The following is a 17,182-nucleotide window of genomic DNA, read 5'->3' as shown; positions in this document are numbered from 1 at the left end:
AATCTATGTCCGCCATGGGAAAATGATTCCCTGTGTTTGACTCCGGAGCTCTGTAACATGGTTAAGCCTATAAATCATAGCTCTGATAGATCAGACCCCTCGGGAACCTCCTCCTGCCCTTGAAGCAAGGTTAGCGGCAGTTGCTAATGTTCTTTGTCTGCCTCTTTTATTAGTAGAGGATCTTTTACATGAAGGACAGGAGATGAAATGTCAGTGTTTTGGTCTGGAGTTGGAGAGAGGATGATATTCATCTGAAGTACACAGAGGGCAGAAAACAGCCATTTGTTTTGAGCAAAGAACACACTTTCCTAGGATTGAAAGATCTGTTCCAACACAGCTATATCTGCAAAAAAATGCTTGACATAATCCTCATATAATTCTAGAAATCTCTGAGTGTCTGTCTGTGTGTCTGTGGCTCGATTATCTCAAGAACCGGACACTGTATGAAGTTGCAAGTCAACTGGTGTTTTGCTCAGCACCCCAGGATGTGCAGTGGCGTGTGTGGAGTTGTATGGATGTGCTGTTTGCATTTGCAATAAATAGTCGATGAATATCTTAACGTGCCACCACCATTTTATATGAACGGGCACAAACTCTGCATCATAGCCATGGGCATCACGGGCACTGCACTAGTGATCTTAATTTTCCCAAAAAAGGATCTGCTAAGATCCGGTTAAAAGGATTAACTCATGGCTTCTTTTACAGTAACATTACATATTTATGGAACACAACTGGTATCATATTCAAATTAGAAGGGGTTGCAGGCTTGATGAAAACACACCTGAATGAGTTTATGTTCATGTTTTTTTTTGGCATGTTGTTGGAAATATAATTTAACACTTTGTAGAGTGCAGTTATTTCATCTGGAAGGAAATAAAGGTGTTACTTATACCTTTCACAAGCCACTTGACCATATGAGATCAACCCTCAGGCACTATACAGGAACTCTAAGGCACCTAAAAATGCCAGTAAAACAAGGCCATAATCATAATACATATTGGAGGGGACACATCCCCCAAGAATGTACAGGTAGTGTAGTTTTGGGGGGGCTTAGATAAGAGTAAATAAAGCCTTTATTGCTTTGATTTCTGGGAAGATAGATTCAGCTGGGTAATATAGCAAGTCTTATCAGAATGGAAGTGTAGATGGAGAGAGGGAGGGACAAAAAAATAGCTTTTCATCAACCCAACTGAGAAAAGACACACCTTGGATGAAAAGTAGTTTCTGATCATATAAATTGTGACAGTTCATAACACATGTATTCATTGTACTCATTGTTTGTGCATTTTTTGTTTGTCATGTTGGCAGCATGGAGTGAAGCCACATGGAACTCTCAGGTCAGTCTCACACACTGTGTATTAGCTACCTTTTACTCCAATCCTCCTGGCCAACATGTGGCTGGTGTCTCTCATTATTTTTTTTCTCAATCTCTCTTTCTCTTTCCCTCTCTTTCATACATGAATATGTACATGAATATGTATGAAAGAGACGATATGATATGAAATCGCCGCCCGCTATGCTGACACGTGCCTAATGAGAACAGAGTGAGTGATTGAGACACAGTCATCCAACAGCAGGACGGAAGTGATGCTGGATTGGCCTCAATCCAAAATGGTTGCCCTTCGCCGGCCATGTCTCGCCCACTTTCCCTGGGTAAGGAGGAGAAGAGCAGAAACTGAGAAACAGGGAGGCAGGCGGGCAGATGGTGTGAGAGATGGAGGGCTCCCTGGGTAGCCAGCAGGTCTTTTAGCTGGGCCTGAGCCTCAGACTCGGACCGCCGTCTGACCCCTCCCCTCTCCAGACTCAAGCTGGTGAGCCTTCTGTGGTCCTCCCATCCCAGGTCACATGACCATTCGAACACGCCAGGTTGGTGCATGTTCAGACTAATGATGTGCAGTCACCTGCTGTAGGTGTTGACAGGTGAGTCTCTAGCTAGTTTGGGTTGGTTCAAGACCGCACTATGGCTGAAAACAGATAGAGAGATGTTATAGAGAGAGCAAAAAGGATTCATGTACCATCAATTTACAAAGGAGTCATTTGCCATCAATTACTCATTCATGTGCCACCAATTACACCAATTGAAATCTGTTGTAGTACACAGTTTTCATGTTTTAATCAAGCACATTGTGCCTTGTTCTGCCTTGAGAGGGATGAGGGAGTCCTGATCATGCCTGGAGGTTCTTTCCAGTTGAGGTCATGACTTTTGTACAACCTTGACAGTGCATGATCTTTGTGATGAATTTACATTTTAAGTGGATTATGTGTACCTGTCTACCTATTGTAAATCACAATAGCACCACAAGGAGCCCAACCAAAGTAAATACAATGGTAGAGATGAGTCGTTGTATGAACTGGATGCTTGAATGCACACAGGTCTGCTCTCTCCTAACCTTCACCTGCCATGGTCACACCACATTCACAATGTCACCGCAACTGTTTAATCTCACTGACTTACTACGCATAGGTCAAAAGGGACCACCAAATAAGGAAATCCACTTGAACAATATCGAGAAATGTCACCCATGCAAAACAACACGTACTTTTTACTATTAATGATAAAAGTTGATAGAAGATTCAATCTATGACGGTAGTCTCAACAGGGGTGTGTTTCTGCTGAGGAGAGGAGGGTTGAAGAGAGGAGCAGGCACTTGGACACTCCTAACACGTCTCCGGGCTGACCAGTCGGGCACAGGGGTCTCAAGGTTGACAGGTCTCTGATGCATGACAGTGAAACAGGCCTTCCGTCTGCGTTGGGAACAGCAAGGTCAGCACTTCTGCCCACACACACTCATACACACGTCAACTCCTGTTCTGGTTTCCTGCTCCTGGAACACAGAGACAGCCACACTGATGGACTGTCTGTTGCAGCAAACCTCTGTGCGTGTGTGTGTTGGGTGTTGTGTGGCGAAGGAGGGGTACTTGTTTACCACCCATCTCCTCTGACCTCTCCCATGCAGACTCCAACCATCACGAATAATAACACTCCTATCTCGTCAGAATCTACCATCTCCAACTACCTTCTCCATCTCTCAAGGACTGTTTAAGAGTTATTGAATGAACACTGTGGATAGTCTCATGGAAAAAAAGTATTGAAGTATTTCAGAGTATAGAGTCTTGCACATACACATGGCAAGAAATTCAACTTGAATTATTCTATTGAAGGTGAATCAGCATATATTGTATATATATATATATATATGTATATATAAATTGTATTATTTCAATACCATTGAGATGACCATGAAAACAGAATCCTCCATGCCTCTCTCTCAGTGCTTGTCCCTGATCCAAGCATTAGCCCAATGAAAGGCAAGGATGTGGGTTGGACTGAGGCTCAATTTGGTGTGTTTAGTTCTTCTTTAAATGAAAAATGATCTTTTATGTCTTCTTATGTTTTTTTCCTTTCGTTTTCAGTTATTTCCATGTATTTAATATTATACATACATCCCATACATATTGTGCATATTGTGGCCACGATTTAGTTGTAGTCGTAAATCATGACGAGGTCTACATTTCACACTGAATATCAGTTTAAAACATGGCAACAAGGTTAGAGTTGTCTCTCTCCAAGCCCCCCAAACTCTGATTTACCTCAGATGCCATATAGAAAGAGAACCTAGTCTTGTCTCTGCCGTCTCCTAATGAATTGGTTTTAGCCTGTTTTGGAGCAAATTACCCTTCCCTCCCCTCCTAATTTTCCAATTTGCTATGTCATTTATATGTAATTGAGGATCGCATTGGACTGTATTACTCCCACAAATAGGGTGATATACTTTATTGAAGTGCTGCTTTATAAGAAGGTGCTGATAAACCAAACATCAATTGTGGACCGAGAAGTAGACCAGGGGCCGTCCCTGCAGAATGGGCGGAGATTGTAAGAGCCACTAATTGTTTCTCAAAGCAATCCAAGATAGCACATCAGCCATTTTGGCCCCTTTATTTTTCAATGGATGCAATAACTCACTTTGTTTCTTTATTCCTGCTGAGTCGCCCTTGCAAGTGTTTGCATCTCATATTCTTAAACAAATAGGAAAAGCTTGTTTTCACCTGCAGGGGCCTGGGAGAGCATAGGCATGGAGGCTTGAGCGTCAGTGTGTTCACACATCAGAGTCCTGAGCACGCACAGAGCGTTCCCTTGCTGTTAAGGAAATGTAACTTTGTGCCCTTGAGGCTCAGCTGTTCCCAAACTTAAAACAACAAGACACAAACTCGGCTCTGTCTCGGCCCAAAACCACTTTTAAAACATTCAGTCGGGGGTAATGTACCTTCCCCTTTGTTTGTGAATCACACCAAGCCTTGTCTTTGTCTGTCTTTCTTTCAATGTGTCCAATCAGAGACAAGGTTAACCTCCCGCCTTCAGACAAGCTGGTGGTTAGTTTCTAACGGAGGACTCTCTGGCGGCAAATGTTCCTCTCCGCTGGTTGACAGGGCTCCTTGGCAACAGAGGGGGATGCCCATCAAAACTCCATCATGCTCCGGCTGCACATGCACACTTCCACACCACAGACACCACCGCCAGACGAGAGTGTGCCCAGACTACATTAACTGAAGCTAACTTAAGCGGAGTTGATGCCGGGTCCGTGCCAGTCATTTCCGCCCCCAATTCTCACCCCATGTTCTATCCATCACCCGGACAAATACCTCCACAACAACTACATTATGAGAATGTTTGTTTTGCTTGTATGTTTTTTCTTTAGTATTGCACCTCAACGCTGCAGACCCAGACAACCGGTAGGTTTGGGCCCTTGGCTCGAAGCTGAGCCGAGGTGAGGGGCAACGACGGCAGGCGGACAGACGGCGAGGGAGTCTGCTGTGAATAAATCGATTAGGGAGCGTTTGACGGATGGGCTGTATAGGGGAGCACGACACACCAGAGAATTAATTTGGCTGGGTGAAAAAGGCCCTGCCAGGCCCATTCATCTTGGCACAAATTTGGCAATTTCCTGGGTCTGGGGGCTCAATTAGAGAGTGTTTCCAACAGTTTGGGGGGATGGGGAAGGTGTGTTGAGAAATACATGGCACTGATGTGTCAGACACATGTTAATGATGAGGGATTTAAGGAGTATGGAATGAGATAGGGGGAGGGAGGTGTAGGGAGGAGGGACAGGAGGGAGGAAGAATAGAGGTATAGAAGATTAGGACAGGAGATTAACTAAGAGCTTTCGAAACCCAACAGTTGTTGATAGAGTTGATAGTGTTGTTAAGCATGACTCCTAAACTACCAAGAAAGTGGCCTTCCGTGTAATAACACCGAAATGGAGTTTCCTCCTGAAGCTCCCTGTTCCCCTGAACCCCACAGCTGTACAGGAGCTTGAGCCTCTCCTCCCTGTCACCTCCCCCGCCTCATTGCCAGTGCCACAGCCAGTCTCTCTGTGTGATTTATGTACCAGGACCACGGTGTGACCTCCAAACACGCCCCATCCATGCAGCACCTGTCTCCACTCAGCAACCTCCTCTTACACGCCACTTGCTGAAGACCAAGCCATGCGTGCAAAATGGCAATTTTTTAAAAATAATTCTAGCCAATCTGGCGAACGGGGGGGCGTTTGAAAGTGGGGAGGAGGGAGTAGGAATCTGCGCAGAGTAAAACAGGTGTGTGGGCTCTGGGCTTCACTAACGAGGGAGCTGAACTGCACGCGTGGCTGACCGCAACATCTGCCGTGCCTCTGAATTAGATTCTACCACTGGCACAGTTTCCACAGCAAGAAGCCACAATGGGGGGTTTAAATGGGATACAAATGCAGAGGGCTGAATGGGCAGGGTGAGCCCCCCCCCCCCAACACAGGGGATATATGATGATGAAGGAAGGGGGGAGTTGAGGTGTGTGTGTGTGTGGGGGGGGGGGGGTCGGAGTGGCATTTCCATGACCGTCAGTGCTGCTCTGACCCCGCCCTCCTTCCTCTGGAGCTCCTAATGAGCACATCAGGCTTAACGAGTTCTTAATTGGACGTAGACGTGTCCCTGAAGGCTGGAGGGCAGGGTCCAGTGACAGAGGAGGGACACCTTGCAACTTCCTGCCAGAGAAGGCCACATGACCTAAACCACTTATAAAGTCAGAAGGACAAAGAGGAAGTTACATAAGAACATTGCGGTGGAGTGTCCATTTGTTCAATCTTGGAAAACAGGTTCATGGCTACCAGTTTATTTTCCGACTGAATAGAATGGGATTTTGAATGCCCCCCCCCCCCATTTAGCACCATGATGAAAGGCAGGAGCCAATTCTCATTTCTTGAACAGAGTAGACAAAACCTTGACACACGTGGCACTCAAAACAAGCTTTACAAACTTCAGTTGGGTTATTTTTGAGTTAGCCACCAATCCACTTTTATACACACACATTTACAGCCACTACACTTAAGAACCTGGGAATTGGTCCATTTATGCCAAACGCTACTGGGCTATAGTGTTAAGATGACAACAGAGAAAGAGACATTGTGCACATGTTCGGGTCTGAAGTGGGTATTTCTGTTGAGAGTCATCATCGCTCATCAGCGATGTGAGAGAAAACGGGACACAAAAGGTTCCACACAAGTACTGGGTTTTATGGTGCTGTTAAGTGGTGACACATTGCCATCTAGTGGAGAAAACAGGTACTAACTTACTTTCTCTGGAAGCTAAACCAGACCTCAACAGTAAGCATGTCAGGTCCAGAGGTTACCCAATACTTACAAACCATGGTTACAATATATGGCTTATGACACTTGTTATAATATACACATGAGAATATAATGATATATTCTCATGTATAAATATCTGTGTATGGTGTAAAGGAAGAAAGGCATTCTTTCAATATAAAAAGACAGCCAGGCCAGGTCCAACAAAATGTATTAAACTATAAGGAATATTTACAGAAAACAGGGAACAAATTGTGTCTTGACAAAGACCAGGACCAAGATTAGAAGGCTTTGCCATGAACGTAGTACGGTAAATATTCTAGAGCATGACTGAAAAACTCCCAAGTACAGCTTTCCATGTGACCAACCAATAAAAGTACTTTATAGTCTTACTGTAACTTGACTCTTAGCTGAGATGTGATTGAGATTTATTTACAAAAGTACATCTAAAGAGAATAAAAGCGTCACCATAAAGAAGACTGAAGTTCTTTTTCCGCATGCAGTTGCCAAGTGACTTAAATCTGTCAGTGTCTCCCACAGACAAAATCATCTAGACGAGTAAAACTATTTACCTGTGTTCTAAAAAGTCTTACAAACCACAGTCCCTTTCACTGCAACAGCATAAGAACAAATACAACATCATGATGCAGGTCAGACATCTACAAATGTAACTTAAGAATTACATGAGATACAAGATAGGAAATATGTATATGGAAAAGAACGTGAAGGATTAAAAAATCTCGGGGGGGGGGGGGGGGGGGGGAGGTGGGGGGGGGGGGGGGGATTAAAATCTTCAACCAATAAGGCTTGTATAAAAGCAACCGGGGCAGCTGGATGGTTACACAGAGGGTCCACACAGTGATGTGAGGCGGTTCTGGAAAGAAGAACAAGAAAAAGATGAGCCTGATGACGTCAGAATTTAACCTACAGTCAAAGAACCCATGTGCGAGCTCACTTGAGACATCACTGAACATGAAGAACTGTCCTGCATAAACATATAAAGGGTGTACCTGCAGCAGACGGATACTGTGTATGGCTGTCTCATCCAGCTGACTCAGATCTACTGTGTCCATCTGACTGGCCAGAAGCTGAATAGACTGGACACACACACACACACACACACACAGACAGACAGAGTCATGGAACAGGTCATGATGACGCTCTGTGGGCTGGAAGTGTTCCGGTGCATGTGCTGATAAGCTGGGCTCGGCTGAACTTATGTCCAGAGTGCAGGACGCTCACCTCTCCGTTCCCGATTGGGACGTTAATGACGATTTCCTCGCCGCCCGCGGCGACGGGCGAGCCGTTGACAGAGATGCTGTACACCCTCTCCTTGTGGCGGGGGATCCGCACTGCCGGGGTTTTGGGCAACCTGGACGGCAACGGAAAGTCCTCTTACACAAGGTGCTAATCTTGGCCAACAGGAATCAAGCCACGGTTGAGTCCTCTAGACCCCACATAACTTGTTAGTATTTAAATGACACATTAAGGCTTGACGGGCCTTATCCTTGACCATTAGGGATACCTATTAGAACGTTTACACGAGGATGGAAGCAATACTGGCGAGCGACGCGGTGACTGCAGAAGCAGCTTTACCTGGGGTCGAAGCGTGGGGTGACGAGAGGGGTGGGGCCCATGAGAGAACAGTCCAGCATGTTCCTAGCAGGCGTGACGAGAGGCCGCCTGCTGGACCTTAACACAGAGAGAGACACATTAGCACGTAACTTTGTAGCGCTGAATTAGGGGGTACCTAATTCACTGGCCCATGGATTGCCAGACTTTGCATCTTTATTCATAATGCTGATGGGGGAGGGGCTACTAAGGCTACTCCATAGCTACCATAGACTACCAATACTAAGGCTACTCCAATACCCTTAGTAGTGAACTGCCATGGTGAACATGCTTACATTGGGATTAAAGGGAACAGTAAAACAGTCAAAGGGAGTTAGATAATGAGTTGATTGCAAACAGTCCTCCAGTTGGGGATGAGCAAACCCAAGTGTCGCTGGCCTTGCAACATTCTAGGATTCAAAATAGCAAAGAGGTTGGATACGGTGTCCAGACTAGAACAATACAGAACAGATAGGTCATGTCAAATGAAATGTGAATCCAGGTGAGCTTTGAAGGAGGTCTTACCTTGTGACGGAGGTGTTGTGCTTGCTGGCCGACAGAGCTTTGGCCTTCTTGGACGTAGTGGGGGGCTTCTTGGCTCTTCCCTGTAACAGAAGAAAAGAGTTAACGTTATTTCTTGTTTTGTTGAATGTTGGATTGTAAGGAGGAGGTACAGTACATTCAACACATGCGGAGAGTGATGTCTCTCTCTCATGCTGATATCTCAGGGTTTCCATACTTCAGGTCATGTATGAGCTAGGTAAGACTTACCCTCTTTACAGTGCTGGGAACTGTGTTCTCCTCGTCCTCTGAGCTCATCCCACCCTTCTTCTTGGAGGCTGAAAAGACGGAATAGAGAAGAAAGAGAAGAGGTAAAAAAAGAAGAGATGGTATGACATTAGTGGAGATGGGATACGTTTAGAATAAAGACTTTTTAGGATTGTAACTTTATGTACTGTACTATATCGCTTTGAGTGCAAGAAAGGCGCATTACAATTATTATTATTTTTGGAATTGGTAATGAACACAGAGTGCGCTGGGCCGACTGACTTACACTTCTTGACCGTTTTGGTGGCAAGGGTGTGGACCTCAGCCAGGACACTCTCCACCTTGGCAGCCACTTCCTCTTTCTGTGGGACGGGACAAGACGTGAGAACTGGGAGTGATACTGAGGTGAGGTCAAGTGCACTCGCTATGAAGCCATGGGAGCAGGAATGTGTGTGCAATGACATGAATAAGAATTCTGAGAAAGCCTACCTTTGACTCCTCTATGACTGGGGATTTGGGCTTATCCATTTCTAAAAGCACCCAGGAGAAAACATGAGGTTAAAAGATTTTCAATACTCCTGTGTGAAAGAAATTGAACTCAATTACTGCTTTCATTCCCTCTATACATTTCACTGAGCAGTGACCACAATGGCAGCTACTTAAATCATCTGTCTTACTGGTTTATAACTTACTGCAATGTTCCAACCAGTTCATTCGCCTCACAGCTGTAGGTAGCTTGATCAGGGCCATGTTGTAGCAGTTGTCTGCATCTTTAAGCAGGTGGTTTCTTTTCTCCTTCAGTCTCTCGACAACCGTTTTCACTGTAAACAATTACAACATTTAGTTGCAGCAAGTTTCATTCTTAAAAATGTATAGACAAGTCACACAGCTGTAGTACTAAGCACTAGCTAGTGTAAGTTATCAAGAAGGATTTGTTTTGTGCCGTACTGACTTGAATTCAACTGGCAAAGATATGTAATGAAGGCAGCATATTTTACAGTTACAACATTAAACTTCACTAAACAAATTGAGTCTAACATCAGTGCACTGAGCTGTATACATCACTATTTATAAATAAAAATACAAAATATTACATTTACATTTAGTCATTTAGCAGACGCTCTTATCCAGAGTGACTTACAGTAAGTGCAGGGACATTCCCCGAGGCAAGTAGGGGTGAAGTGCCTTGCCCAAGGACACAACGTCATTTGCACGGCCGGGATCGAACCAACAACCTTGTGATTAATAGCTCGACTCCCTAACCGCTCAGCCATCTGACCTCCCCATCTGATTACTCATAACTTACAATAGCAAAATGTACATGAAATGCTAATGCTTTTTATACCGCAGCCTATAGAAAAGATAATTACTGACATGACCAACAAGGGAGACGAGTGCTTGGGAATAGTTGAAAGGAGATTCCCACATGCCATTTCCAAGCTTACATTGGGCTGCTGATACTTGCTGGGGCATGCAAAGTCAATGAGGCAAATTCTATCATGGGACCTATTTTGTTCATCATTAACCTCTCATAATCTAATAATATATTGCTGTTCTGTTCATCATATTTATATATTTATGTGCCCTTTTAAACTAAAACAATTTCAACATTGTAGCACTAAATCATTGTAAATTAAATGTGGTCTAAGGTACATCAAACATTAAAGTATTTATACTCGTTATGGATGAATAATAAATTACCTAGCGGATCAATTGTTTGACTTTGAACACAATACCAGTAAGAGGGTTAATCAGACATTTTTTTATGGAACTCAGTAATCAAACCATGAAGCAATGCCTTCCATTTACAAAAGCAATGTAAAATGTATATTGCGTATTCAAGCACTTTCCAGGTTCATGTAAAGTTTTCAAAAACTTCCAATGACGTATTTTACCTTTCTAGATTTCACACATTTTAAAAGACTTTCAAAGCCCGTGGGAGGGAACTCTGGACCAGCAACATATACAACTGTTTCATACCCTCGCAGTCGAAATCCTCGAGGAAAGCTTCCAACTTGTCCATTTTCGGGTTGTTTTTGCGTTGTTTCGAGGTCTTTTTTCTTGGTGCCATGGTGGCTGAGAATAGAAAGCCAACAAAAGATTAACGCTATAGCTAACTTGCTACAGTATTAGCTGGAACCATTTGATGAACAGTGGCGAGATTGTCTTGTCTAGCTATCTCGCTACTAGTACAGCTAGGGCTAGCTAGCTCGCCATTCTTGACTGACAACTCGTCGTTAGACTAAAAACGATGGCTAACGGGTTTTCGATTTTGGCTTCTGAGCTGTTCTTGCATGCATTTATAAAGAAAATACAATGTTAGTACACGTTATTTGGATAAATGAATTACCTGATTATTTTTATTCCGAGTTAGCTGGACAGCTTAATCTGTTGTTCTCCCTCTCTTTCCACAAAGTATTTTCAAATTTACACCGTCGGAAGAGAAATCAGCCAATGAGGACACTGGTTTTCCCAACGTCACTACGAAACGCACAGTAGCCAATAGTTCCACTAAACGTCAAAATGTGTGGCCGGAAATCAAGCTCAATTCTATGGGAACCTCGAGGAACGCAGAACAATGTGTAGAAATTTGTGATTATAACCAAGTTTTTGCAGTTTTGATGTCAAATTCAAGTTTGTATAAGACGACACAAATATAGCGTTGTAACATAATCATTCCAATAAATGATTCTTGTACTGGAGGATCGTTTTAATCATGTCGAAGCCTGCACTGTTATCACTTCAGCAAGTATTGAAAAAGTGTTTTCAAAGCTTGCAGAACAATCAGAAAATATTGAACTCCGTGCTGTATGAATGCACTCCTTTGATGGTTTCACTCGGTAACTTAACAGAACAACTGCGGGCTCTCCAAAATATCAACATCGCCAACACAACTCTTCACAACTTCCCTGACCTGCAAGAGCGTCTGCATTATAAACTCGTACAGGCAGTGGATATCGTTTTGGGGAAACTGTCTGAGAAAATGTAAGATGCATGCTGACCATTGTTGATTCAGCAGAATCTATGGACTTATTTCACATCAAGCTCGCTTAAGTTCTACGCATCATGTGATTGTTTTTTTGGTTTTGATTTTTGTTATAGGTCTCTGCTCCAGTCTGTGAGAGATTCTTTCAGTAACCAGGTATCTGGTGCTTTCCAGTTGTACGAGCAGAACTCAGACAGTCTGGACATAGCTACCTGCTGCCAGAGATCGGCTACAGCTCCATCCATCTGTGATATGCTGGAGTGGCTGCAGGATGCCGAACGCTACTATCGCCAGCAGTATCCTTTCAGTGTCTACTGTCAGTTACGGTTCACAGACACAATGGCTATTCATCTGTAACTCAACTTCATTTGTATTCACACACTCATGCATTCACACACAAATGTAAAATTTGAGAGTAGTCTTTCTTCAGCAATGCGTACAGATTCCTGAGGAGGAAGGTTCTGTTACAGACGCTTAAACCAAATCAATTCGCTCTTCTGGAAACTGCTGCTAAGAGATGGGAGTCTTTAGACTCACCCCGTGGACAAGACAACATATCAGGTGAGACAGTCTACCTGTAAGAGCCCCACATCCAGGATTTTTACTCATTCTCTTTATACTCTCAATAATAGGCCTTGCCTCAAAGTGTATTCTCATTGTTTTCTGTCTCCTTTACAGATACATTGTTTAAAGTATCCTTCTTTGTTGAAGCCCAATGAGAAGAGGACTTGAGTGGAAATTAACTATATTGGACAATTGGGAATACAGTTTATGGGATGGCCAACTGGTCTACAGCAAATGGACAGTGTGTACATCTATTGGACCCAATGAGCAAAGAACAAAATGAAACAACAAATTAAGATTTTTCAGGACAAAATCATGACAACGTATTTATTAAAGCATCCTTTTACAAATCAGTTTATTTGTTTACAATTGTGTGAACATATTCAAACCCAAACATGAAATGGTTATATGAGGACAATTGTGCAAGAACACCACTCCTCACCACAAAGTCACACGTATTCAGTGTGTCTGTTGACAGACCTAGAGTGCATGGAGGCTCTCGTCAAAGGCTTGTCAAAGAACTGAGGAATTCTTAGAAATATTCAACTCAGGCACTACCACTATATTTTAGTGCATTAAATACAATCAGAAAAAGATATATATACATACAAACAATAACTTACATTGAATAAATACATCCAGCATAAACGTCAATCTAAATCCATCAAACCAAGAGAGTAACTGAGAGAAGAATTCTATATCTCTTGCTTCACTTCAAGCCCTTCAAGTCACCGCTTCCTCTACCCTCCCACCCTCCTTACATACATACACAGTTCTGTCAGTCTTCCTATACAAGTCTTTTTCATGAGTCACCCCATCTTCGCTGTGTGTAACATTCCCGCCACATCACCCCCACTCAGCAGTCTACACATACTCCTTCAGGGGAAGGCTGTTTGAGGAGATGGGCTTAGGAGGCTCCGGCGCCGAGGGCCGTGAGTTAGCAAAGCTCCGGCCCATGTACCCCCGGTGGTAGCCCCCCGCTCCCCTCTCCATGTGGGGGCAGGTGCTGCTCAGCACCGCCCCGCTGATCATAAGGATGACCGCCGACGCCCAGCCCAGGTAGATGGCCTGGCCAAGCTCTCGCTTGTGCATAGTGGGCACGTTGGGGTTGTAAAAGTCCTGGACCACCGTGTTGGCGGTCCAGGAGACGGGCACTAGGACACACAGGCCTGTGACGATGAACAGGACTCCGCCGGACAGCGCGATGCCCGCCTTGGCGCGACGGTCGTCGCCTGCGCAGGTCGTGCACTTCATGCCACAGCAGGACACGGTACAGGACAGCCAGCCGAGGAAGATGGCCACGCACATCAGGGCGCGCGCGGCCTGGATGTCTGGAGGCAGGGCCAGCATGGAGTCGTAGGTCTTACACTGCATGTGGCCCGTGGTCTGGTAGATGCAGTTCATCCAGATGCCCTCCCACTTGATCTCTGATGTCAGAATGTTGCTGCCAATGAAGGCCGAGACCTTCCACTGGGGCAACGCCGTCACAGCGATGGCCATGATCCAGCCTGTCACCGCACATGTGAAGCTTATCAGCTGCATACCTGTGTTGACCATGGCTGCGGTTGTCTTTGGACTAAGGAAGCACCCGGATCAGATTCGATTCAATTCGATTCTTCCTCTCCTCAGTGTCCTGTTTTTTTGTTTTCCTCTGTTAGGATCACCCGTCTGTCTTCAACCACCTTCTCTTCTCAAGCGTCTTTTGGATTAGTTTTTCTCTTCAACATCTAGTGCTGTGTTTTCAACTTTACAGATTTTCCAGTCCTAGTCTTTCTCCCTTTTCCAAAGATCCTCCTTTTTTCTCCTCTCAACATCCGTCGCTCCTCGTCTCACTTACTTTCTCCCCTTCTCTCTCTCCGCATTGAACTTGTGAATAATTGAGTAGCCAATAGCAGGGCAGCCACTTGTGGCAGCGCACCAATCCTGGATTGATTAATTAGCTTCAGAAAGGCACCAATCGGTCCAGTGGGTTGGGATGGAACGGTCTAGGTCCTTGGTTCTGATCCTGAACTCAGTCTCTGAAGGGCTGATTACGACTTAGCTGGTCTCTATTACTCTCCAGGATGGGTGTAGTCTTACTTAGATGTGTGAGGCCAGTACAACCTGATACTGCCTGTCAGGGCAGCTAGTGAAGCTGTGTCCTCCTGTCACTTTAAGGCAGCAAAAACATAAACATAACAGTCTACAGTAGACGATGTGGGGATAAAGAAGTCCACATCACATAAATAAAGCCAAAAAAAATAAAGAATGTTTACGTCAAGCCAATAAATATATCGAATGAAGGAAATGAAATCCTGTCTTTGTTCAGCTCAGCTCCAAAAAAATATGCAAAATAAATGATTTTCCTGCCGTTGCCCGGCCACACAGTCAGCAATCACGTTTTTCTTATAACTGTTGTGTTTTTAAAGAGATATTTCTCTCCCTCAGTCCAGCAAAACGTAGAAAAAAAGAGGTAAACCTCGTCAAACGCTGGAGCGCGGTGAAGTGTCTCCTTGTTACGCCCAGCAACAATGGGCCCTGATCCTAAGGAAGGCCACTTCAGGCTCAGCACAGGATCTGCCCTCCCCCCGTCTCTTACGCAAACCCCAAATAGGTCAGTCCACTTCTTTTTAGAGTATAAATGGTAGGCAAGGCCTCTTAGTCAGACCAGGCGGTAAGCAGTCGACCGCCCATCATCAGTTTAAAGAACAACCTGTGTGAGCTCAGCGGCGCCGGGCTTGAAAAGAGTGAACAAGAGATGGGGAGAGGATGAGAACAGAGGTGGGAGGGAGGGTGCTGGGTGTGAGAGTGGTGTCTGTAGATGGACCTGCTAACACAAAGACCATCTAGGGGGCCTCTACAATGGGCCTTTAGACCCTGCTTCACACCAATGTTAAAAATGAGCGTTACAAAAATTCACCTTTCATCCTTTTTGTCTGGGGTCTGTGTTGAAAGAGAGACACTGTTTAAAAAAAGAGGGGCTATATGGAGTGACTTTTGTTTGTGGGGAGTTGGGGTTAGCAGAATGACCTCTGGCAACAAAGCTGAACACCATGCACAAATACAGACCAGGTACTTTCAAGCCCACTTCCATTGTAAGAGGTTATGAAGAACAGTGCCACGCCAATAACAGATTTTTTTTTAAAGAAATCGGGTAATAATAAATGTTAGACCATGAGATGTTTGTCCAAACTCAATGTCAATATTTAGGGGAAAACAGTCATGGCTAAATTATTCCATTTACTTCTTTGCCTTCAACAGTCACTTGAACCATTAGTGGAATCAATTTACTGTGGGTTTCTGTGGGATGAATAAAAATGTGTCCTGTTAATATCCAGAATGTTTCACTTGAACCTCCCAGTCGTCTTTCAGTCCTTGTCGGTCACATCTCATTCAGCCTTAGTGCATGTGTGCTGATGAATTAAATATTATGGCAACAGGATCTCCAGTTTGAGTTTCCTTTCTCATGTGGCCTCCTCTCCCTAGCAACGGTGGTCATGGCAACAGGACGGGACACAGGAAACGGGAGAGGAGCTGGAGATGATCCACAAAGAGAGAAGGGGGTGGGGGAGTCACAGAAGGTAATGATGGCTGCCCATTGTAAGTGAACAGAAAATATTTGACACATGGAAAACACTGCCATGTAAGGGAATTGTGCAAGAATAGAAGATAATAAAAAGATTAGAAATGTTGATAGAAATGTTAATACCCAGATACCAGATAATTCAGCCAACAGGTCAGGGTAGGACAGCGGGTCTACAGCCTTATTCATTGTTTTGTTTTTAGCACAACCCCCTTCACCCAGGCCTGTAGTATAGATACTGTCACAGAAGACCAGACAAACATACGTCATGCTGGTCAATAATTCACCCATGAGGACATCCCTGATTTACTGGATTTGTTTCTGACGGCCAGCTATATCAGCTGACCATTTGACCTGTTTTGTCTGGTCACACCAGACAAACACCACCAACAGTCAAGTCAGAACAGTTACTCTTAACATGAGGGGAATGGGGACCTTTCTCACAAACTAGATTAGACTAATTGCTGATCTTAACTGAATAAGTATAGATGAACGTCTTGAGGGAGTCTACCTGCCCCGCTATTGTGCCCCAGTTGATCTGCGAGCTGACCTGTGTTTCCTGTAAACAATGCTACGCCACCTAGTGCCCCAGACAGGTAAAGTTGAGGCACTGATGAGTGAAGTATTTCCTTTACATGGTGTACTGGAAAGCCCACAAGGCAATAATAAAAACGAAATAAAGAGAACACACCAACAGTTTATGATATAGGCATAAAATACCAATTTATTACTTTGCACAATAACACAAATATTCCCTGCAGGCTAAAAAAAAGAAAAGGACAAAAAAATACAAATATTTTTAACATGTCGCATAGCAATACAGCGAGTGATTGGGCACCCCTTGTAGGAGGAGCCAGACCACGAGGTCCCGCCCCTCCCCAGCAGGTCTGACAGGCTACCATTCTATTGCTATTGGACAGTAACACACAGCTCAGAACACTAGCAAAGGAAAAAAAAACGGCAGAGCTACACACCGGAAAAAGGAACCAAAAAAATTAACTTACACTGTCAAATAACAAATCTGTAGAGATATAATATCAAAGCGGAATTAAAAAATAAATCATGCTCGCTTTCAAT

The 17,182-nt window shown here is 44.2% G+C and overlaps 3 protein-coding genes across 4 annotated transcripts; 1 reads left to right on the top strand and 2 right to left on the bottom strand.

Annotated features, from left to right (window-relative positions):
* Positions 1-7,425: 7,425 nt before the first annotated feature.
* cdca8 (cell division cycle associated 8) lies at positions 7,426-11,402 on the bottom strand. Of its 2 annotated transcripts, none has more exons than XM_067256180.1 (11): positions 11,344-11,402; positions 10,974-11,069; positions 9,686-9,814; positions 9,483-9,523; positions 9,272-9,355; positions 8,997-9,053; positions 8,751-8,830; positions 8,211-8,306; positions 7,857-7,986; positions 7,625-7,711; positions 7,426-7,488 (listed from the first exon to the last, which is right to left on the bottom strand). In XM_067256180.1, the coding sequence occupies exons 2-11, from the start codon at positions 11,062-11,064 to the stop codon at positions 7,453-7,455; spliced, it is 831 nt and encodes a 276-aa protein (XP_067112281.1). In that variant the 5' UTR covers positions 11,065-11,069; positions 11,344-11,402; the 3' UTR covers positions 7,426-7,452. The 2 variants fall into 2 exon arrangements, with proteins under 2 accessions (XP_067112281.1, XP_067112280.1); XM_067256179.1 differs by having other exon boundaries at positions 8,997-9,064; positions 9,280-9,355.
* A 146-nt stretch (positions 11,403-11,548) lies between these two features.
* On the top strand, positions 11,549-12,896 carry airim (AFG2 interacting ribosome maturation factor). The gene is made up of 4 exons (XM_067256075.1): positions 11,549-11,978; positions 12,096-12,275; positions 12,422-12,540; positions 12,658-12,896. The coding sequence occupies exons 1-4, from the start codon at positions 11,710-11,712 to the stop codon at positions 12,696-12,698; spliced, it is 609 nt and encodes a 202-aa protein (XP_067112176.1). The 5' UTR covers positions 11,549-11,709; the 3' UTR covers positions 12,699-12,896.
* Positions 12,897-13,407: 511 nt separating this feature from the next.
* Positions 13,408-14,194, bottom strand: cldn35 (claudin 35). Its single transcript, XM_067255569.1, has one exon. It carries the CDS (start codon positions 14,098-14,100, stop codon positions 13,408-13,410), a length of 693 nt encoding a protein of 230 aa, XP_067111670.1. The 5' UTR covers positions 14,101-14,194.
* Positions 14,195-17,182: the final 2,988 nt, after the last annotated feature.

The sequence above is a fragment of the Osmerus mordax genome, chromosome 18 (genome assembly GCF_038355195.1).
Source record: "Osmerus mordax isolate fOsmMor3 chromosome 18, fOsmMor3.pri, whole genome shotgun sequence".
NCBI classification, from domain to species: domain Eukaryota; kingdom Metazoa; phylum Chordata; class Actinopteri; order Osmeriformes; family Osmeridae; genus Osmerus; species Osmerus mordax.
Note: the sequence above shows the minus strand (reverse complement) of the source record. Positions and strands in the feature narration are given on the sequence as shown.

Bases quoted from the DNA above. Each gene is read 5' to 3' on its own strand.
- cdca8 (XM_067256179.1), bottom strand. From the start codon at position 11,064: ATGGCACCAAGAAAAAAGACCTCGAAACAACGCAAAAACAACCCGAAA. The intron at 9,815-10,973 runs GTATGAAACAGT...AATTGTTTACAG, and splicing joins CGAGGATTTCGACTGCGAGG to TGAAAACGGTTGTCGAGAGA. The intron at 7,712-7,856 runs GTGAGCGTCCTG...GTGTGTGTCCAG, and splicing joins TCCCAATCGGGAACGGAGAG to TCTATTCAGCTTCTGGCCAG.
- airim (XM_067256075.1), top strand. From the start codon at position 11,710: ATGTCGAAGCCTGCACTGTTATCACTTCAGCAAGTATTGAAAAAGTGT. The intron at 11,979-12,095 runs GTAAGATGCATG...TTTTTGTTATAG, and splicing joins GGGAAACTGTCTGAGAAAAT to GTCTCTGCTCCAGTCTGTGA. The intron at 12,276-12,421 runs GTATCCTTTCAG...CAATGCGTACAG, and splicing joins GAACGCTACTATCGCCAGCA to ATTCCTGAGGAGGAAGGTTC.
- cldn35 (XM_067255569.1), bottom strand. From the start codon at position 14,100: ATGGTCAACACAGGTATGCAGCTGATAAGCTTCACATGTGCGGTGACA.